General features: G+C 59.3%; 3 protein-coding genes across 3 annotated transcripts; all 3 read right to left on the bottom strand.

Annotated features, from left to right (window-relative positions):
• Positions 1-1,000: 1,000 nt before the first annotated feature.
• On the bottom strand, positions 1,001-7,500 carry SPRG_09723 (hypothetical protein; the record flags this gene model as incomplete). The annotated part of the gene is made up of 2 exons (XM_012348872.1): positions 1,001-6,535; positions 6,562-7,500. 2 exons carry the CDS (start codon positions 7,498-7,500, stop codon positions 1,001-1,003), a joined length of 6,474 nt encoding a protein of 2,157 aa, XP_012204262.1.
• Positions 7,501-9,959: 2,459 nt separating this feature from the next.
• SPRG_09722 (hypothetical protein) lies at positions 9,960-12,713 on the bottom strand (the record flags this gene model as incomplete). The annotated part of the gene is made up of 1 exon (XM_012348871.1): positions 9,960-12,713. One exon carries the CDS (start codon positions 12,711-12,713, stop codon positions 9,960-9,962), a length of 2,754 nt encoding a protein of 917 aa, XP_012204261.1.
• Positions 12,714-14,682: 1,969 nt separating this feature from the next.
• On the bottom strand, positions 14,683-16,176 carry SPRG_09721 (hypothetical protein; the record flags this gene model as incomplete). Its single annotated transcript, XM_012348870.1, has 1 exon — positions 14,683-16,176. The coding sequence occupies one exon, from the start codon at positions 16,174-16,176 to the stop codon at positions 14,683-14,685; it is 1,494 nt and encodes a 497-aa protein (XP_012204260.1).
• Between the last annotated feature and the right edge of the window lie 263 nt (positions 16,177-16,439).

Genomic DNA, 16,439 nt, shown 5'->3' with positions numbered 1-16,439 from the left:
AGGAGAATACGGTGGCGACATATTGACTCACCGACGGCACCGCGCTGGAAATCGTCACAATCGTGAATGTGCTGCATGCCAAGGAGCCTGGTATGTGCTCCATGTAACGATGAGTGCGCCAACGATTCGTCAGCTCGAGTGTTTCTCGCACTAAAATCCACGAGTCCTTCATACACCAAACTGGATTCGTGACGATGATCCGGATTGCAATCGACAGCGTTGCGAGCTCGACACTCCGGGTACCGCAAGCTCCAGTCGCTTCAAGACAACATGCGACTTCCTCAAGCGCATTCTTTTCTGACGGCCCACGGGACCTGTTGCGGTAACGACTCGCCACATGCCTCGTTGTGTCGATGGCCGAGCGTGGCGATAGAGGACAAAAGGGACACATGCGTAAAGCCACCTTGGAATACTGTTCTGTTGACGTGCTAAAGAATGCGACGACGGCCCGGCGCCAGAAGCCATTGGTGCGGCCATTGCATGCCTGCGCAGCCACGGCCCGGCAAGCGAATGAAGAGGACGGAGATTGCTCGTCGCTACGAATGCGTCTGCGCTAGAGGACTCTCTCTTCAAAGGCAAAACAAAGTCTGATTACGATGAGCTATTGGAGCAGCGCCTAGTTGCCAGTCTGCCATCCAATCACAGGACGGTCGGAGCTAGGCCCAATTGGAGACTGCCACGAGGTCCCAACAATATTGCATCCGTCAATGGAAGGCTTCCAAAACACCTTTATTTGCAAATCCAGTTGGAATCCAGATGGCAACTGGATTGAAAAACGTGCGAATTTGTTTTCGCCCACGTGTGCGAAGACTCTTCTTCGCATTTGTGCAATCTGGCTGCGCATCTGGAGACCGCCAACCAGATCGGCAGCGAGGCGGAAGCGATGCGAAGAGGGCGGGGAAGAGGGGCTGTGATGGCTACATGGAGGGAAGAGGGAACATGAAGAAAACGGCAACTAGTACATTCGTCTGCATGTTTGAGGCTACCGACGTGTGGGCAGCTATAGCATGCCCATGCAGAGGCGGTTGATCGTGCGTCCGAGGTCGTCCAAGTCGTGGTTGTATGAGCTCGGGATGTCTTGGCACTTGGAATGACCGTATTGCTCCGCGAGGGCGTCTTGGTACGTGGCGAAAACGTACTCGCGCAGCGGCAAGCGCTGCGTCACGGCTGGGACGGCCCAGCCCGGGAACGCTGTGTCGAATTCCTTGAAGGGAACGGACTTGCCGTCGCTGAAAACGACGTTGTTGTCATTGACGACGCTCGTGGTACAGCTCTCCGAGACGAGGATACCGGTGCGGGTCCACGGCACGCCCACCAAGCCGGCCGGTTGATGGTACGTGTCGTGGAGCTTGTCGTCGTCGTCGACGCTCGCGTGGCCCAAGGCCTTGGTGCACGGGCAGCGGCAATGGGGGCACGGCTTGCCGCAGCGCGGGATGACACCGCTCGATGCACCGAACGACTCGTCGCGAATGAGCTCGAGCACTTTCGTCGCCATCGAGGTGCTCACGTCCGTCGAGACGCGGAACTTGGCACTGTGCGTCTCGAGGCTTTGGAGGACGGCGTTGAGGACGCTGGGCTTGGCGCTGCTCGTAAAGATGCCAGGACCTTGCTCGTCGCAGTTCATCAAGTCGTTGTCGCCCTTCGGTAGGTTCTCGACAAGCACACTCGTACCGCTGAGCTTGAGCCGGTCTTGGAGCGCAAGCCGGATCTCATGGACGAAGCGCTCGCTACGGCGCGTCTCGGCCTTGCCCGCAAGAGTCGCCGCGACAACGATGCTTTCCTTGACGTTGGCGACGATCGCCTCGCCCATGCGCGCATGACACTGCTGCACCTTGGCCAAAATGAGCTTCGTCATGACTTCGGTCCCATGCGCCTTTGGATTTCGGATCGCGTCGAGGACGGAACGCGTCGCGCCCGCTCGAATGCGCTCCAAGATGTCCTTGTCGAGGAAGGCTTGCATGGCCTCCGCGTCTTGGACCCAGCGCTGGCTCTTGAGGCTCGCCGCGACCTCGCTCACGAGCTGCTCTTCGAACGCTTGGTGGAGGTGGTGCTCAAGCCACCCGTCGAGCGTCGCGATGAGGAGGTCCGCCGCGACGTGGCCCTTGCAAATGTTCTCGGCAAACGCCTTCATGCTCGGCTTGCACGCGGCAAACTTGGTGACGATGCTGTTGTTGAGGTCCCAGCGCTTCTGGATCTTGGTCAAGGCGCTGACCAGGCCGTGGTACAGCGCCGCGAGGGCCGTCGACACGAGTGACGGGGACATGTCTTTTGTGAGCTTCTTGGCCTTGATCATCACCATGAGCACGACATCGTCAAGATAGCGCGGGACGTTGGCGAGCTCGGCGTTCAAGAGATCGTTGATCGCATCGATCACCGCGTCCTTGGGGCTCATCATTTGCTTGCTGCCGTTGAACCAATCGAACACCGCCGCACCCCACGAGGCCGTTGGCGTCGGAACCTTGCTCCATAAAACCTTCCGCAGCTCGACGCGCTGGTCGGGCGAGAACACATCGTTCTTGAAAATGGTGTCCTCGACACGGGGGCGCACTTGAAGCGGCGGGTGCTCGTCCCGGATGCGAGCCAGCATACGGTCAAAGATGGTATCAAACGCGCGCATCGCGGTCGCCGTATCGCCCTTCTCGATGTGCTGGGTGAGCTGCTTTTGAAGCTCGCCCTTGTAGACCTTGACTTGCGACTCGAAGAGGAAGACGTGGTCGACCTTGTCCTGGACGAGCCGCTTCGAGTGCTCGGCTTGGTTGTGCTTGAGGCCGACCCACTTGCGCTCGAGCGCAGCCTTCCACTGCGCAAACTTCTCCTGCGAGAGGTCGGCGTGCACCTTGACGTCAAGCGTTGCAACGGCGTCGACGACGTGGCCCTCGAGCAAGAGCGCGTACTTGGCGTTGCCGGATGCAAAGGGCACGCCGTTGGCGTCGTCGGCGCTAATGCGCTTGAGGATGTTGTCGAAGGCCGTCGAGTAGACCTTGGCGAGTTCCCGCGTGTGCTCGGTCATGCGCCGCATCAAGTGCTCGTATGCCACTTGTTCGTGGGCCGCGGAAAAGTTGAGCTGGAAGTTGGCCGTGCCAATGCAGGTCCATACACGCAGCAGCGCCTCGTTGAAGTCTTCGATCGTGCGGCCGCGCCAGTTGGCGCCACGCTCCATGGCGCGGGCGTTGATGTGGTCCCAAAACCCAAGCAGACGGTCTCCGTACGCGGCCTCGGGTGTGTCGAGCGGCGGCGCGGTTGTGCCGTGCGTCGTGCCGAAGAAGCGCACGTCGCACCCGTCCATGTCGGCAATGTCGGCGCGGAAGTCGCGAAAGTACTCGACGGACGACGCGACCGAGGGTGTGTTGTCGAGGCCGACTTCGTTGGCGCTAATCTCGGTGATCTTGGCCGCGTTCTCGCGCAGGTCCTTCATGAGCGTATCGACGATCGTCTCCATGTTGCTCGACTGCGTCAAGTCGATCTGGTTGAACGCAAAGTAGAGGTTGGCCGTGAGGTAGCTACCGTACTGCTCCACGAGCTCGGACCCGAGAAAGACCGAGAGCACGATCGGGAGGATCTCGCTGATCGTGACCGCCGACTCGCCTTTGGTCAAGATGATGGTGGCGTCGGACGGCAAGATGGCCAGCGTCGCCATGCGGTTGTCCCGCCACGCGCTGCCGTCCATGCCAATGTACTCGGGCGACCGAATCCCTTCCGTGTCCAGCAGCAGCACGTAGTCGTACGCCGCCGAGCCGTCAACCTGAAGGAGCTGGATGTTGAGCCCACGCGTGCAGCGAGAGACGGACGTGCGCAAGCGGACGCCAAACATGTAGTTGAGCAGCGTCGACTTGCCGGCCGACTGAACGCCCATGATCGAAAGCACAAAGATGCGCGTGCCCTTGGGGAGACAATCCCCGAGCTGGTTGAAGACGGCGCGGATCCACGTGATGTTGACCATGGCCGCGTCGCCGTCCATGAGCTCGAGCGGGAAGCCGTCACGAAGGTGCTGCGCCGCGAGCCGCGGGAGCAGCTTGTACTTGTTGGGGTCGGATCGAAAGATGTGCGAGAGCTCGCGCCAGAGATGCTCGAGGCCCGTCACCATCATGCTCCACTTCTCGAGCGCTGCTGCATACGCCTTGCGGTTTTCAGCGCTTCCGTTCTTGTTGAACGCATCCCGCGCAAGACGGTACTGGTCCCGCGCCGCCTGACTGATCGCCTCGCAACTCGTGGCGAGCCGGCGTTCGAGGTCGATGAGCATCATCTCGCGGTCCGCTGCATGGCGCTGCTCGAGCACGCGCAAAAAATACGCGAGGAGCGGGTTGGACTTGACAGCGCGCACCTTGGTCGCATGCTGGTCTTTGAGCGCCCGGATCTTTTGCGTGAGGACTTGGCGGTCAGGGACGTTCATCTCACGCTCCAACTGGATCTGGAGCTGGGCCTCCTGGGCGAAGAGTAGCTGGAGCTGGAACGTCTCGCGGCGCAGCGTGGCAAAGTTGGTGCGCGCAAGAGCATTGGTGGCCGTTGGCGGGACCACGTCGCTCGGAAGTAGAAGCGTCGGCAGAGTCACGTCGGCGACCGCAACGCGCGCGTGGGGCGGCGCCGCCTCGTCCAAGATGTAGTCGGTGAGCCGGCTGTGGGACGTCGTGATCGCACAGCGCATGGCGATCGTAAAGACGTCGTCCGACTTGCCCTCGATCGCTTCGTCGTCTTCGTCTTCGTTGGCGTTGCGCCAATGCACGACGCAGCCATGCGACAAGGTCAACGCCACGTCGTCGTCGTCGACCGTGCCCGCGTCCACAATGGCCGCATCCGCAAACGCTGTAATGAAAGGCAGGAGCGGCTTGTAGTTGCCGACAACGTGCAGCACCATGACAGGCGTGAACTCGGCGTTGCGCTTGACAAAGCCCCACCCGAGCTCGACGACGGTCGCCGACGTCACGTGGTTGCCATGGTTGCGGTCCAGACAGTGCATCGAGTCGACGTGGAAGGTGCCTTTGATCCAGTCTTTCGTCACGCTGTTCTTGGTCGGACGCTCCGAGACGACGGCGACGCGCGTGACCGACGTGTCCCGCATCAACGAGGCGCGCTGAGTGCCAATGAACGTTTCGATCAGTCCAAGCGGTGTCGCTTCCGACCGGAAAAGGCCGGTGTCCGATGGCACGAGATACGGCACCAGAAGGCGGCGGTCGAGCATGAGCCGGAAGACTTCAGCGCGCGCCGTCGGCGTCAGCGGGCTCGTAAGACCCAGCAAAGCATCGAGCATCACTGGCCGCGCGGACTCGGCCGTCGATGACTTGGCCTTGGCACCGCGCACCGCGCGTGTGGCCGCGGGCTTGGCGGCGCCACCGTGGTCAACAAACAGCTCCTTCTCGAGCCCCAAACGGTGCTTGAGCATGTGCCAAATGCGCTCTCGCGGGTCGCTTGCCGCCGTCGACCGCGGCGTGACGCGAACGAGGTGACTGAGCGATCGTCCTTCTGGTGTCAACGCCTTGGCCGCGAACGGCGACGGCTCCGGCGCGTCTTCGTCGCCGCTTTCGTCCACCACTTTGTCGACATCGAACGCGCTTTGGAGCTCGCGCACCAACGTCTCGATGTGCTCTTTCGTGAGGTCGTTGGCGAAGCCTTCGGGGAAGCAGCCATATCCTTGCGCGATGCGCCAGTACGTGTGGTGCTTTGGTGTCGCACCCGACACAAGGTTCGTGACGAGGAAGGCGCCGAGGCGATCTTGGAGTTGGCGCAAATCGGGCACGACCACGCCCAAGTAGGGGCGACAGAGCTCTTCGACGGCCTCGGGCAACGTCCCGACGTCGACACTCGGTGGCTCCCACACGGCCCCCGTCGTCTCGGGAGCGGTGAGGGCACGCGACCGCTTGAGCGACTCGGCGAACGCCGCATCGAGGTTTACGACCGGCGTTGCGTACGCAAGCTTGGGCTCGATCACGTGGTGGAAGACATCGCTGAGGCGCTGCAGCGTGGCAGGCGGCGCCACGTTGGCCGCGGCGGTGAGCGCGCTCCGCATCTCGGGCTGGCGAAAGTGCTTCACCGTGAGCTCGAGGTCGAACTCGCTGTCGAGGCGCGCGAGGAAGAGGCAAAAGTCGAGCATCGTTTCGCCATGGTCGTTGCTGCCGCGTTGGAGCGCCGTCACAATGGCCAGCGCGTGCCGCTCCGCAAGGTGCGACGCCGCCGTGGCATCCGCCACCTCCATGTGCAGCATCTCGGACCCGACGGACGGGTCGCACAGCCACGCGTTCACGCGCGCACGCTCCATGGCCTTGCGCACGGACGGGACTGCAATCGACGCTTGCGCAGACGTGAGCCACGTCTTGCGGATGAGGTCGGCCGCCTCCTTGCAATGCGGCAACTCGGCGACGAGATCCCAGACGCCAACGAGCGCCGTCGACGACGCCGGGCGGTCAATGACGCGCCACGTCCGATTGCTCGCGAGCAGCTTGTCGCGGAAGATGGTAAAACTCGGCGCGTCAGGCCCCGTGTGCTCGAGGCGCGTCACGATGTCGCACTGGCGCGCTTTTTCTTGGCGCCGGAGCCGTCCGCACTCGCCTCGAACGTGCCGCAGCGGACGTCAATGCCGACGCCAAACCCGAGCGCACCGTACTCGGCCGAGAGGTGCGACGAGGCGTGCTTGCGGCAGGCCTCGGTCATCTCGCGAACGTCCGTCGCCTCCTTCGTGGACATCTCGGTCGTCTTCCAGTAGATGCCGCCAAAGTGGTAGCTGCCACTCGACACGTGCGACCCGTAGTCCTCGAGAAAGTACGCCGCCGCCGCGGACGACGTCACGTTCTTCGCGTCGTTGATTGCGTCGTCCGTAAGGCGCATCGATGAGCGGTCGAGCCGGAACGACTTGACTGGCACGACGGCGTACGTGACGTGCGCGACGGAGGTTGTCGTTGTCGCTGTCGTCGCCGCGTTGCGACTCTCTTTGGCGGACCCAGAGTGGTGACCTGCGCTTCCCGCGAAGTAGCCGTACGAGCCTTTGACGTCAAGGCCAAACGACTTGCCGCACGACTTGACCGTGGTGCGGAAGGTCGCCGCAGCATCCACGCTTGCAAACTGCTCGTCGGCCGTGATCGTGTTGGCAATCGGGCCATTGAGTGTGCACTCTGCTGGCGGCTGCAAGAACGGCTTGGCTGCGAGCTGGACCAAGTCGTTGCCCGAGACGCCGAAGCGAATACCGTAGAGCACGGCGCCACCACTCGCGTGCGTAATCACCTCTTTGTCCGAGAGGTTGGGCTCCATTTCGGAGGACTTGAGCGCTTCGTCGAGGATCGTGGTGAGCACCGGGAGGCGCTCAAAGAGGCTGGACGGGTCCGCGAGCTTGTCGTCGTCGATGGTCCACTTCACCAAGCCGAGCTTGGCCGTGAGCGCGTTGAGGCGATCGACGGCAGCGGGAATTGACGCCTCGTCGTCCGTGTTGAGCGCTGTCTGAAGCTCACTTGACGCGGCTCGCGCCTCGGTCAAGACGGCGACGAGATGCGACAACGCGGCTGTTGGTACCCCCATGCTGCTAGACTCGGATGGGTGAAACGAGGCGAATGGGAAAGTGAGCGATGAGGCCAGCTCGCAAACTGCGCCAGCGCGAATCGTGCAAGGGTCTTGTATGTGTTTTACCCAGCAACAGTTTGACCGTGCTGAAAACGCTGAGGTTTCCATGCCAAAGTCACGTGGTACTACCATCGCAATGATAGAGGATAGTTTTTATCAAACGGCAAAGCTTCACGGATTTAAGACTAGTCTACTGTCCAGTATCTTAGTACCCCAAATTCCTCGACCGGTTGTCGTTTGTCGCTTCTGCTCGGGGTTGTGGAGATATATATTTTGTTTGAATGCGTTTCGTTTTATTATCCTACTATTATATTACTGGATTTTCAAACGAATGGATCTTCGTCTCCTTCGCTTCGACGTCACTGCTACTGTTCCTTGCAAGCCCTGCAAATTCAGGAAGCGGCTGGGATTGTGACAATGTGCGCCCTCAATAGGAACGTGACCAAATCAGTCGAAGTGCATGTTTGTGGCACGCATCAATTTCACAGGAATATTACCTATCTAGAAGCAATATGTTTGAACGCAGCAATATAATTCCGTACGAATAGAATGGATGTTCTGTTACGCACCTTGGACATGCGCAATTACTGATAGTACCGGATTGGTTGCAGCCGTTGGCAGGATACTATTAATATGTACCGCCTACATGTACATGCTTTGCCGAAATGCACACATAACAAACATATGATGTGGATGGGAGGCATCTTTCGAACTTCCCGACCCTTACAACCCCTCACCCCACCAGTGAACGGCTGGGAATAGTACAATACACTCCGTGTCACCCCAAAAATTCTTTAACCCGGGGCTTTGATGACCTCTAATAGCGCCCTCAAACCCTCCCAGCTCCTTTGGGGTCGCATACACCCACCTGTTTCCTAGCCAATCAAAACTCCCTTGAAACCTGCAGACCATCTGTTCCGTGTGCATTTGGGCGGTTCGCACGCACGTAGTCTTTAAGGATACTGAAATCTTGCTTCTGTCTTGCACCTTGGCACCGCGCAGTGAGCTTGAGCTCACGGTGCATTGGGATAAATGAGCCACACTAGTATACTGTACCGAAGTGTTTGATCAATTATCAGTGGCACCAGTACCGGTAGTGGTACCCCCCGGCGTGCGGGAGATCCGACTGTAGTACGTACAGTACAGTACTGCGCACGAGGTCATGAATCACTTTGCAGCCGCGCTTGATTATCTTTGCTCGGGGTTGTGGGGCAGTGCGGCTCGACAACTCCTTTTAAAATAGTTGTAGCACTCGGCCATCCCGGCTTCTTGTCTTGATAAGCCCTCAAACCGATGGAAGAGCTCAAATTCTTCTGGTTTGAGAATAAATGTACTGGGGTGAACCCAGTCAGTGGCTGTAAGTTGCGGCCGAAACGGCCTATGTCTAGTGGGCAAAGCTTGGTTGGTGTGTCGTGCTTGAACAATCCGCTCTCAGCCTCTGAGATCTGAGAAGAGAGGAAGAGTTGCAGAGTGCTGCGAGAGAGTAACAAGGGCTCCAGTTGTCCGAATACTTATCCGGTCATTACAAACAGACTAGATATAGACAGGCTAGCAAAATTGCTACTCTCTACGTATGCGAACTCTTTATACTATCAAAGGTAACGCGAAATACGTTCACATATGTACATATTATGAGCAGTGGAGCACGGCGCCAAAGACGAGACGGACCAAACTCTCGCACTCTCTTATTCTTGAAAGTGATGAGAGCCACTGTAATGGATGCCAACGCCTTGGACACAGATGGGCACATCGGTACCACGATGCTTTGCACGTGAGCGAGATCATTTCTTGCGCTTGCCGAGCAGCAGCTTGCTGAGCTTGCCAGTGATGAGGATCGTGGCGGAGAAGCCAGCTACTCGAAGCTTGGCGACAAACGGTGCAGCAGAGTTTCGGCCGCTCGAGCTCCTATTTTCTCCCTACGTTTCAGTACATCACATACAATTAGCACATTTTAAACTCTATTGGTTTCAAATAGGTCTCGATTGAGAGTAAGCCGTGCATCTGATACGTTCTTGCTTTTGAGAAGGATTGCATCAGTGTTGTTAAGAGTACGTTTCGGATCCGATGCAGTAAATAATGATATGTCTCGCTAGTATCGGATATACGATGTTCTCGCTGTTGGTCCGTGCAGCTTCGAATCATCTCCAACGCCGCGCCGCTGACACCTCAGCACAGCCTCGCCGCCGCCGTTGAGACTCGTCGTTTGAACAAACCCACCAGGGATGTAGCAGTCTACGGCGCAATGCATTCACCACAAATTTCCCGTGTTTGAATGTGTGTGGGTACTACCGCGAACGGACATTAATTGTACATGAGCCCGTACGCAGACACATAGCACTGACGCACCTCTACCGATTGCACGCTGCCCGAAGAAATCAGGAGGTTAACTTCAGTCGTTGTTTCTAAGATTTCAACGACTAACTGCAAGTCGACAGCTTCTGGCGCTTCGCTGCTGGCATCGCCGCCTCGTCACCTTGGTCATGAGACGTCATTTTGCGCTTGTCGTGCTCGTCACCCAGCAGCATCACCAGCGTCCGTGTTCGCTGCTGTCGCTCCACCTCGTGGTGGCGCGCCTCGAGGACCATGGCGTGGCGCTTTACGAACGTTGCGACGCGAACGTTGAGGTACGTCGCATGATGATCGATGCTGCATGACAGGCGCGTCGCTAGTAGTTGAGCCATCGCCGCAAGCTTGTCGCACAGGGTCGTCGGCGACTCGGCGTACCACGCAAGGGCCCACTGGGCGCGTGTCGACGATCGCAAAAAGGCTTCAAAACGTCGGCAGGCGCGGCAGCACGGCTCCAGGACCACGTCCGTGATGGCCATGTCCGACGTCAACAGCGGCAGCTCGTCCTCTGTTTTGTACGTGGGAAGCACGCGGAGCATCGCGAAGGCCAGCGTTTTTTGACCACGCAGCGACAAGCCGATCGCTGTGGCGTCTTGGAGCAGCGGCCACACAAAGGCCTCGTGCAGCGCCATCACATCGCCGACGGCCCCGACAATCGATGCTAGGAACACGTCGAACGTCATCGTCGCTGCCGACGACGATGTAAGCTGCGCCGACAAAAGAACGCGGGCCGTCGATTTCGCCATGGCGCGCCACGACGCCGTCTCCTTTGCAAGGTTGTTTTGAATCGCCTCTAGCGTCGTCGTTGTCACGACGGCGAGGACGCTCGTCTCGAGGCCAACAAGAACGTCTTCTTCCAGCGCGGCCAAGAACATGGCGATCGTATCGAGGGCCAACGCACCCCAGAGAGTCACGAGGGCTTGCAGCATCGGTGCGTCCAACGCGTGGATCGAGTGCAGCACGCGCAAGACGCAGGTCGCATCAGGAACTGTCATGAGGTTGCTTGGCGTGGCATCCATCGGAGCGACGTGGACGGTTGCGAGCAAAAGTGTCTCGCACCACAGAAGGCGGTTGGGCAAAAGAGTCTCAAGGGCTGGTGCGAGCACGGTCTGCGGATGGAAGAGCGCCGGCTGCGACTGCACGAGCGTCTGCAACCGATGTTTCTCGTCCTTGACATAGGCGGCAAGGCGACTGCCGTCGCAGATAATCGCTGCCAAGGACGCGCGCGTGCTGTTGGTCGGATTGCGCTCGACCAAAGTGAGGTCCATCAGAACAGCGTAGGCCGACACGATCGAGGCACGGGCGCCGGGAATCGACAGCGGCAAGCACAGCGGCGCGACCGAGACGCCGGCAAAGCTCGCAAGCAGCTGACAGCCGACGGCGAAGCTGCTCCAGCGCGTCGTCCACCAGCGCAAGATGTACTCGAGCAGCGGGAAAAGTGCGTACGTGCCAAAGCGCTGGATGGTCGCGTGCATACTCGGCGCCATCAACGCCAAGTGCGTTGGCGCGACAAAGAAATCCAGCGGCTCCCAGAGCTCCTCAACGAGACGCACGTCGCCAACGGCAAGGACGAGATGCCCCAGCGCCGCCGTGCACGCCCACGTCTTGGCGCTGCTATTGTAGCGTGTCGTGGCGTTGCGCTCTCGGGCTGCCTGTTCCAAGTAACCGAGCATGGCGTCGACGAGGCAGCGTCGCGTAGCGATCGTCGCCGACGTCGTTGCAAAGACATCAAGCGCGACTGGAAGCCCAAGCACATACGGACGGTGGGCCTTGTGCCAAAACACGAGGCTTGTGCGCCGATGGTCGCCGGAGCGGCGCAAATCGCCGACGTTGACTGTGTGCAGAAAGGCCGGCACCGACCGCCCTCGCAGTGCCAGCGCGCACTCACTGGGTAGTCTCGAGCTTGGGTGCATGGTCGCCTGCGCAATGACAAAGGGAGCGTCGCCGTCGTCGGTGTAGTGCACGATGGCCACGTCGTACATCTCGGACGCGATGAGTGCGTGGGCGAACGCTCGGTCGCGACTGCCGCTTGGCAGGTCCTGGAAGGTCGTAAACGCAAACTGAGGGCGAATGCCGTAGCCGACGAGTGGGTACGTTCGCGGTGGCTTGGCGCCAACGGCAACGAGCGCAGCGATCGCCGCGCGCACGCCCTCTGAGATGGGCGAGGATGGCGCGGCTCCACCGACGAGATCGAAGACGGCGACGACGGCGTGGCCGGCTGAGATCGGCGCCATCGCGATCGTTGCTGCGCGGTGCGCGACGGCGATGGCAAAGGTGCTGCTGAGGCAGTCGCTGCAGACGGACGTGGTCGTCGCTGCTTCAAACGCAACAGAAAGGGCGCCGCCTTCCACGTAGCTCGGAAAGGTCAAGAGAAGCGTCCCGACGCTGGCAGGTGCTCGCGTGATGGGCTCGAGGCGGGCTGTCGCAGATGCAGGACCATGGATCATGACATGGGAAAGGACGGGCGTGAGCGGAGCGCTGCCCCACACAAAGTGATCGCGCAACGTGGCGTCGAGGCGGCGCGGAAGCGCGTTGGCCCACGCTGTCGGCGGCACCAGACCATCTCGCGCGTCGAGTTGCAGCATCGTCGTGGGCACGATGCCCGATGGATGCAGGCCAAGGATGGCGTCGACGACCCGCGTATCTTGCGACCACTTGCGGCTACTGGTGAAGCCAAGGACCGAGAGGCTCGGCGCCATCGCGTCGTCCAAGCTGCCGACGTAGGCATACTCGTACGTGGCGCAAGCGTCGCGCGGGAGGTAGTCGAGCGCGTCTTCGTACGGCGCCTTGGCCACGTCGATCGGCGCGCAGTCGAGGTAGCCCATGCTGCCACGTCGGGCCCAACTCTGGAATGGGGAACATTGGTGACCGTGGATTGGCCAAAATGCCGACGGTGGCAGAATGTTGGTCGCTTCCCGCCGATGCGGCGCGGGAAAAAGGAAAGTCTGGACGATATTGATACCAATAGAGTAGGACGCTAGTACACGCTATATAGCTATATAGAGCTTTGAATGAACATATACATTGTCCTATTGCACCAGGTACTGCCGTCGCATGGCTCCTCCACGGCGCACAAAGCGTCGGCAAAGTCGTCCGGATACGATGCGAACTCCAAGTTCGCGATCTTTCCGGATACAGCGATGTGGGATTGGGTATAAAATCCTCCTGCACCTCATGTTCGCTTGATTTGTCACCTTTGCGACCTGTGACAGAATTGCTTTCTCTACTTGTAGGCTTGCCGTAACGATGGATTCATGTAGAATTGACAATATTAACCAATATGGCATGGATTACACCTGGCATTGACGTCGAGTCGTCTCTACCGAGGGCCACCACAAAGTTAACTTTAGTTGAAGAGTCTATCCCGTCCCCTTGTCAGCGCCAGCGTCCGTCGGTCGCATCTCCTCGGGCACTGTGATGGAACGAATCGCCACAGTCGCTGCGGGAAACTCTTGCAGGCTTGGTCGACCTTGCAGGCTTGGTTGACCTTTGTTGCGGATGCAGCGGTTCGAAGCGTGGGTTGATGGCGTTGGCAGTGGAAAGGGGCGGCGAGAGGCGCTTCAACTAAAGTTTACGTTGTGGTGGCCCTGGATAGAGTCGCGCGCATGCGTTTGTGCTCGCAGATGCAAATGTGATTTCGTTGGCCAGCGATGGATCTCGAGTCTGGATCCATCGCGCGTTCTAGATTTTCGAACGACAGGTTGTGCCGGATATCGGCGCCAAGACCGCGGTATAACCGGACACCAAGATCGCGCGCCACAACTTGCGGGTCCATCAACCTTGGACATACCAGCGCTCATACACTGCAACGCTCAAGATGAGGAAGAAGTCCGAGGTAAAAGCTCAAGCGTTGAGACTCTACCGTCAATACCGTCTCTGTAGGAAATGAAAGGCACTCGGTAGCCGCCCGAACAACTTTAGAAGCATGCACGCCGGGTTGTCTACCGTCTCCTCCTAGTCTAAATGCTGGATCGCTCCTTGTCATGACAAAGTTGGTGCAAGTCGCAGCAGAGCGATGAAATAATAGAGGTCATAGAAAAAGAGTTGTGGGTGGGGGGCCCTCCCAGAGGGAGGTCAGAAATTAGTGAAGCCGCATTGTTTGTAAGACGTCCACGGTAATCTTTAGTAAAAGGCGAAAGATTAGTACGAGTAAGCGCTTTACTGCGGGATACTGATTTTAACATGAAAGGTACCGTTGCTGCAAACGAAGATCGGAAATTCCGGATATGCGTTCCCCATGTGACCATTTTCTTGAGCAGCGATTCGAATCCGCCCACTTCTGCAGAAATGGAGTGTTGGACCCCAGTCGTTGGACCCAACAAAACGGGAATTTCCTTGTCAACAATGACACAACCAATATCAACCAATTTGATCGGGAAATACTCAACGTCCAATGTACGACGCACCAGATCGATGCGATAACCAGATAGCCAGCAATATCGTCATTATGCACTTGTCGTTGTCGCCTCTAACCTACCGGTACCCGAGAGGACTCGAGGCCAATGAAATCAATCGTCTCTTGCCCGCCCGAGCGTGAGGTCAACCCTTCTCTACATATGCTGTGTTTGCAGAGCGGATGAAGCGGCTCCAAGTCCCTTGCGTATGGACGCTCATTGCCATACGCGAGCTCGGCGTCCATATACAGCCATCACTGGCTGTCCTGCAGGCTGCTCGTCCTCGTTCGGGTCATCCATATACCATACAGTGTATCCACATATATTGGCACATATAATATTGTGCGAAATTACAACAAAATTCCATCCCCTTTTTCTTTCCTCGACAAAATAGACTTAATCAACCACCATGTGAGCACGCTACTTGGTACTTGATGTCGGGCACGGATCGACCAAAATGCCATTCGTACATGGGCTTTTTGGCCGCATGCAGCTGGCGGCGCGTCGCATGGGCCATCAACGCCTCGGCGCTCGCCAGCGTGCGCACCACCAGTCGCAGCGTCGTGCCGCATCCAATCGCACTCACCAAGGCCCGTAACGCCGCCATCGGCAGCGCGCTTGCATGCAATTCCAGCGTCGCCGACTTGGGCGTTGAGATCTTGTACATGGCCGTCGTGAAGCCAGCGGCGACCGCCACGTCCTGCACACTCATGGCCAGCGCTTGCCCTGCGCGACCAAAGAACGCCGGCAGCGCCGTCGTCAGCGCCAGAAAGGGACTCGTCGCGTCGTCGTGTGGATCGTGGTAGCAGTTGTCCAACGTGACGGACACGAGACATTGGGATGTGACCATAAGGCTTGCGATCGCCATGATCGCGCGTCGCGAGAGCCGCATGGACGACAAGTGCAGGCGACGCAAGGACGTCAATGGCGCGAAATCGTCGAGAACTCCGTGCAGAAGTGTCAAGGACTGCAAGGCCGGCGCTCTCCCGAGTGCGGTCACGGCCCGCGTGAGGTTGCAGAGCGCGACGGTCCGGATATCGAGCGTACGCACGTGCGACGTCTGCAGCTTGAGGGCCACGGCGGTAATGTCGTTGGCGGCGTGGTAGTCGACGGCGGTAAGGTGGAGGCAAGTGAGCTGTGGTGGAAACAAGGGTCGGCTTGCGGCACCAAGCGCGCGGAGCAGCGGCGGCATCTCGTGCACGTTGAGCGTCGCCGCCTCGGTTGTAAGTGGCAGGCCCGTGAGATGCACGTTCTCGAGGCTGGATTGCGTCATCATGTACTCTGCCAACCACGAGATGTCCATCGTGACGTGCCGGCTCGTCTCGGACCCGCGCCAGACAAAGTACGTAAGCGACTGCAACCGTGGGCAGAGCGCGAGCACGCGGCGAAGATGCGGCCACGTCTCGCATTGCGGGTCCGTCACCGAGAGCGATGTGATCTGTGGCGCCCAGAGCCCGTACGTCGCTTCAATCTCTCGCAAGTCGCCGACCAGCGCCGAGACGGTCGTGTTGGCCATGAGCGGCACGTAGCGCGCGATCGGCGGTGTCGCGATGAAGGCATTCACGTGGAGCTGCCGGAGAACGGGCAGCGCCACCTGTACGAGACGGTCGAGACCAGCCGGCGAGCTCGAGCTGGCGCTGGAGGCGGAAGGAGCGTAGAGGTCCGAGAGGCTTGCGATGGGCCAGACGACGGACGGGTCGTGCACGCGCTGGAGCAAGGCCAAGAGGCTCTGCAGCGGTGCGTCGTCGCGCAGCCGTGGCAGTACTTGGAGAAAGCGCTTGACGTCGGTCGCATCTCGGAGGTAGCACATGACGTGGCGCGCCAAGGCGCCAGTCAAGAGGCAGCCCGCGTCGGTCGTCGGCTTGGCCCGCTTCGGTGGCGGCGGCCCGTCCATGATGAGGCCGCTGGTTGCTTTCTGCCCGATCTCGCATCGCACCGAAATTGCCGCAAAGCAAATGGCGCGCTGTGATTGGTGAAAAAGAGTCGACAATGGAATCGGACGGCAATTGTCGACTGCGTTCGCTTGCCGGCGCAGGTTCCTTCTGGACGTGAGCGGATGGCGCCAGCTATCAGTTCTGAGCGCATGGCCGCCTCCCATCCCAGCCACAGATGCCCGAATTCGATCCCACGTGCACGCCCTGTCAAGGTCGCAGTTGT

Source organism: Saprolegnia parasitica, assembly GCF_000151545.1.
Source record: "Saprolegnia parasitica CBS 223.65 unplaced genomic scaffold supercont2.48, whole genome shotgun sequence".
Lineage (NCBI taxonomy): Eukaryota > Oomycota > Saprolegniomycetes > Saprolegniales > Saprolegniaceae > Saprolegnia > Saprolegnia parasitica.
Note: the sequence above shows the minus strand (reverse complement) of the source record. Positions and strands in the feature narration are given on the sequence as shown.